Here is a 5,288-nt window from a genome sequence, read left to right as displayed (position 1 = left end):
AACAAACTTTTCAGTAATAAGAAAACTTGTGCATTGTTTGAATGTTCAGGAAATTAAATAGACGATTAGAAGCTTTAAGTTCGTACTTGTAAAGAAAAGTGAGATAAAAATATTTGAAAAAAATAATTTTCATTTTAATACTTTTGTGAATATTTCTTATCATTTTTTCTTACTTCCGTTGATACTCTCGAGTCTTTGACAAAGCTAATTACTTAAACTCGAATCATTTGTGACCCTTCATTTATTACTCTTATACTTTAGCAATCGTCCAAATGGCACGTAAATTATACCTTTTTATTTTTTTTATCCTTTAATTTCATTTCTTGTCGACATTTTATATCTGACAGTAGGTCAATAAAATTAACCGATTGCTTTTAAGAAAACTTTTTTATTCTTTCTTTGTCGCCATAAGCTCAAATGAAAATGATAAGACAGAGCAATGAAATTGAGTTAAGTTTGAAAAAAAATTATGTCAACACTTTCATAATTGTCATAAATATCTTTTCCTTTATAATGTAACCGCTTTCGCGAGCTTCTGAAAAGAACACCCACTTCAGTCGTGAAATAAATTCAAACATGAGCATTGCTCACTTAATATATTCGTTATCAATCGTGATGACTTTATTATCATCATTAGCCCTCACAGACGCGTTTAATGATATTTTAATCAGTAATTTAAGTGAAGATAAACAAATAACGCAGACGGTTATGAAACATTTGAAAGAAATTCATGAAACATCACCTATTTATTTTATCATAGATTCAAAGGTAAAAAAAATTAATAATTTCCCGTATGAAAATAACGTATATGGTCAAAATATATGATAAGTATCAGTAAATATATGTGGCCAATTTAACTATATATTTTTTTTTATTAAAAAATATAATATTCATCATATACGAGTCCGTGTATGTTTAGCATATATATAAAATATATATGTCAATCGTATACCAAAAATATATTTTTATCATACATGAAAATATATATTCTTGTCATATACGAAAACTATATATTTCTATCATATACGAAAAATATATTCTGATCATATATAAAAACATATTTTAAATTGCAGTTAAAATTTTCAAAATTAGTTAATTTGATGCGAATATACATACCCATATACATATACATACACCGAATAAAATATATGCTTAAATATAACTAAGAAAATATATGGTGCCATATATAATATAAATTATATGCTACCATATATTTCATTTCATATAAAAATTTTATATTTTTTGAATATAAAAGGAAATATATCAATACAATATATTATAAGGTAAATGTAAATGTATATATAGCTTAATATCAAAAACATATAAGTTACGTATATGGAATACATATATTTACTACTGTACATAATTTTATATTAAATCGGCCAAATCTCTATATGATTTTTTATAATATACAATATAATATATCATATATTTTTTTGTTGCAAACATATATGATTTTATATATTTTAACCATATATTGTTTTTTCATACGGGATCATAACGTGCGTCAAAATTTGATGGTAATGATTGTCATAAATTTTTAGGGTTATGATTGTAAGAAAAAAATTTTTTTTAACCAAAAAAAGTGTCGCATTTTCGCGCCCTTTCTCCTGAACAATATTTTTTTTTGTATTTCCAAAAATTCAAAAACGGTTCCTGCAGAACTATTATAATTTTTCTGGAACATTTTCTATAAAACAAATATTCCAAAAATTTTTCGAGTTCTATAAAAAAATCCGATCACTGCAGTTAAGATGTCAAATCGGAAAACCATTGCCATTAAATTTTTAGGACGTATAGTTAGTGATTGCGTCACGAAAATATATAACTATATTTTTTTTTATGTTTATCATCATTTATTTTTTATACGTCATTTGTCCTCAGATTAATCCAGCTGTCACAAACAAACTTCTAATTAACTATATCATAAAAAGACCGAGTTTCTTATTACTCGATAACGATTTGACCTCGATATTTATAGAAAATAGTTACGTAAAAATCTATCATGCTGTAGCGATTTACAGAAACATTAACAATGTTAAGCCCAGTGAGTTAAAAAATTTATTGAATCAATCATGGAACTCGCGAGCAAAGTTTTTAATATGGATAATGGAGGCCGAAGGGCTAACGATTGAAAAAGATTTGGAAAATGCTCTAGTAGATTTTTGGTCTCTCGATTGCCTTGATGTGGTTTTTATGATAAAGAAAACCAATTCGTCTGATTACTGTGCATTTACTTATGATCCTTTTGTGACTTCAAATAACAAAGGAAATGTTGTTGAGATGAAACCCACAGAATTTTTGTTTCCCATTAAGCTCAATAATTTACATCAGTATCCAATTTCGGTGTCAATGTATCAAGCTAAGCCGACGTCAGTTAATTTATCAAATTTCACGTCTTTGATCGGCGCTCGAGGTATTGATGTTGAAGCAATAAGATATCTTTCAACGTGGATCAATTTTACGATAGTACTTAAAAGTGCAGATGTGTCATTGTCTGGGTACTCGTTGAAGCTGCCAGACGGGACAGTTATTGGTCCAATTGGTGACATTATTCAAAGTCGATCTGAAATTTTGGGAAATCCACAAATAGTCAATTCGGTGATTGATAGAGATGTTGAATTTCTAAGACCTTTTGGACGTTCATCGATGATGATTGCCGTTCCCAAAAGTGGTTACATGCCAGGCATTGCTAGATTATTTCGCACTGTTGACTATTATTTAACAGTATCTATTTTGGTGGCATGGGTGTTTTTGATGTTATGTCTATTCATTATTGGTAACCCTGATCCAATACTTGAAACCTTCAGGATTATAATACATCAGCACTGTCATAATATAAGGGATAGAGCGTCGGAACGTATTTTTTTGATAAGCTGGATTATATGGGCTTTCATTTTGGCATCGGCGCATCAAGTTTATTTGATGAAAGCACTTACTGATCCTCCTTATTATCCGAATATTAACACCCTAGATGAATTCGTTGAGAGTGATCTGACAGTTGTTCTTGATCCCATTGTCTACCATTCATTGAATTATTCAGATTCAATTTTATACAGAAAATTAATTGATAAAGCCGAAGAGGGATTTAATTTTGATGCATGCTTAAAGAGATTAATGATCAGCGAACAAGTCGCTTGTGTTACAGAACAATCAATTATTGACTACCAAGTGTTGACTTTGAATAAGAAAGTTTTGTCGAAGAAAAGAAGAAACGCTAAAACTCAAGGGCATATTGTCAAAAGTCCTTTGTCTACTTTTTGGACAACTTTGGTTGTCAAAAAAGGATTTCCTTACTTAGATAAATTCAATCGAGGGTATCAAAATATTATTGAATTTGGATTGATTACAAAATGGCACAATGACATTACCCGAGGACTCTTCAGGCCACAGAACGAATTTACGGGCCCTTTGAATATTGTCCACTTTGAAGGAATCTTTAATATTCTTATGATTGGAATCGGTATTGCATTAGTAGTTTTTGTCGGAGAAATAGTTGTGAGTTATATTAAATATAAGACAATGACAAAGTGAAACTATCCAGATTTTTATCATACATTTTAAAAACGTATACTATTTTTTGGTAATTTATCTATACAACAATGAATCATTTTGTTGATAGCCGAGTATAAGCGGTAGTATAGTATTTATCGGGCTGTCATGGCCGTACCTCGTTCAATAATATCACTAAAGTGAAATGACGAATCACATTGGGCCATCAGTTTACCGTAAATCATTCAAAATTGGTGGTTATTGTATGGTCGAATCCATGTCACATATTGGAATGACAGTAGCTAAACTGAACTTGCTTTTGACAGCTACGAAAAAATTATCTGAGGCGTCATAAACACATTTGTTATTGTGGTTATAATAATAGGTTGCATTGATAATGGTGTTATTGATTGCACAATTATTAATAGTAGTAATACTAGTTGGAGTTATTAAAGTGATGAAATAGATAACTTAGTGAGTTATTTAAACAGCTTTGAATTTAAGCGGCATATTGATTTAGTTTTTAATAAATAGGTTATAACTTATAACCAATAATTTCCCGTGCGGTTTTCACAATGCTGTTTAAATACCGTAGTGATAAAATATAAATACAGTAGATAGCAAGTACACGGAAAGAATTTTCGTATGAATATTGCCATGTTCAATTTTTCAATTTTTACTCGTAGGTTATGATAAAAAGTTGATGACTCAACTTATAAAATTTACATTGAATTACAATTAATAGGCTGGAATTTTCACAAAAAATCTAAAAACCATATAATTGCCTTAGAATATGACTTATAATAAATATTTTGAAAAAGAATAAAAAAAAAAAATTACTCTTATTGTGTTGAACAAGAAAAGATACAAAATTTTTTTTTAATTTTAAAATAAATATTAAGTTATAGAGAGATACAGAAATCGTCTTTTTTTCCAACCCTACGTTTGTGTGCGTAACATGTAAGTTGTCGCGAGCAAAATATAAGACATTTAATTGAAGCCGATATTAATCGAAGATTAACGGAGACTACTGAAATATTATTCTGCAGTTTAGAGCAAAAACCCGGGTCAAAAAATTAGATCTGTTTTAAAAAAAATGATAAATTCAAATATTTTGTCTTGAATTTAAGTTTATAAATCGTATTTATTTTATATAAGAATTTAATCTGTTTTTGCCCGTACTATTCCTTATCCAGGCCAATATCAGACTTAGTTTCGTATGATATTTAGTCTGTTTTAAATCGCGTTTAGACTAGAAACAGACTATTTTATTACAATTCATGGTCTGTGTTCGATTGTTTTTAAGGACAAAAACAGACTTGATTTACTATAATTTTTAGTCTGTTTTTCATCGCTTTCAGATCAAAAACAGGACTTTTTACAAATATAAATAATAATAATAATATAGATCCATAAATTTATTTTAATTATCTTGATATTTGAAATATGCTAATGCGCTTCCGTAATAAGATGTCACAAGAATTTTGATGGTTTCTAATGCCAAAATATTTTCGATTTTATCCAGTAAATAAGGAAAATTTCTTGACATTTTAAGAGTTATTTCATTATTTTTATTCAAAACTATAGATATTCAGTGAAGACAACTAAAACATAAAGCTGTAAAACTTTCATTAACTGGCGACATTTTTTAACAAAAGACACTAAATAAATAGTAAACAAAACATAATCAATTCTGTAACTTCATATATTTTTTATAAATATTGCCCATAAATAAAAATATTACAAGTCCATGATTTAATCTAGTTTAGTCCTTGCAAATTTTCAGAACTAAAATT

At 28.4% G+C, this 5,288-nt stretch overlaps 1 protein-coding gene across 1 annotated transcript; it reads left to right on the top strand.

Annotated features, from left to right (window-relative positions):
* Nucleotides 1–543: 543 nt before the first annotated feature.
* On the top strand, nucleotides 544–4,230 carry LOC130665156 (uncharacterized). The gene is made up of 2 exons (XM_057465447.1): nucleotides 544–768; nucleotides 1,885–4,230. The coding sequence occupies exons 1-2, from the start codon at nucleotides 577–579 to the stop codon at nucleotides 3,532–3,534; spliced, it is 1,842 nt and encodes a 613-aa protein (XP_057321430.1). The 5' UTR covers nucleotides 544–576; the 3' UTR covers nucleotides 3,535–4,230.
* The last annotated feature ends 1,058 nt before the right edge of the window (nucleotides 4,231–5,288 follow it).

Source organism: Microplitis mediator, chromosome 3 (assembly GCF_029852145.1).
Source record: "Microplitis mediator isolate UGA2020A chromosome 3, iyMicMedi2.1, whole genome shotgun sequence".
NCBI classification, from domain to species: Eukaryota; Metazoa; Arthropoda; class Insecta; order Hymenoptera; family Braconidae; genus Microplitis; species Microplitis mediator.
The sequence above is the reverse complement of the archived record's forward strand: the minus strand, read 5'-3'. Positions and strand labels throughout refer to the sequence as shown.

Bases quoted from the DNA above. Each gene is read 5' to 3' on its own strand.
- LOC130665156 (XM_057465447.1), top strand. From the start codon at position 577: ATGAGCATTGCTCACTTAATATATTCGTTATCAATCGTGATGACTTTA. The intron at 769-1,884 runs GTAAAAAAAATT...ATTTGTCCTCAG, and splicing joins ATTTTATCATAGATTCAAAG to ATTAATCCAGCTGTCACAAA.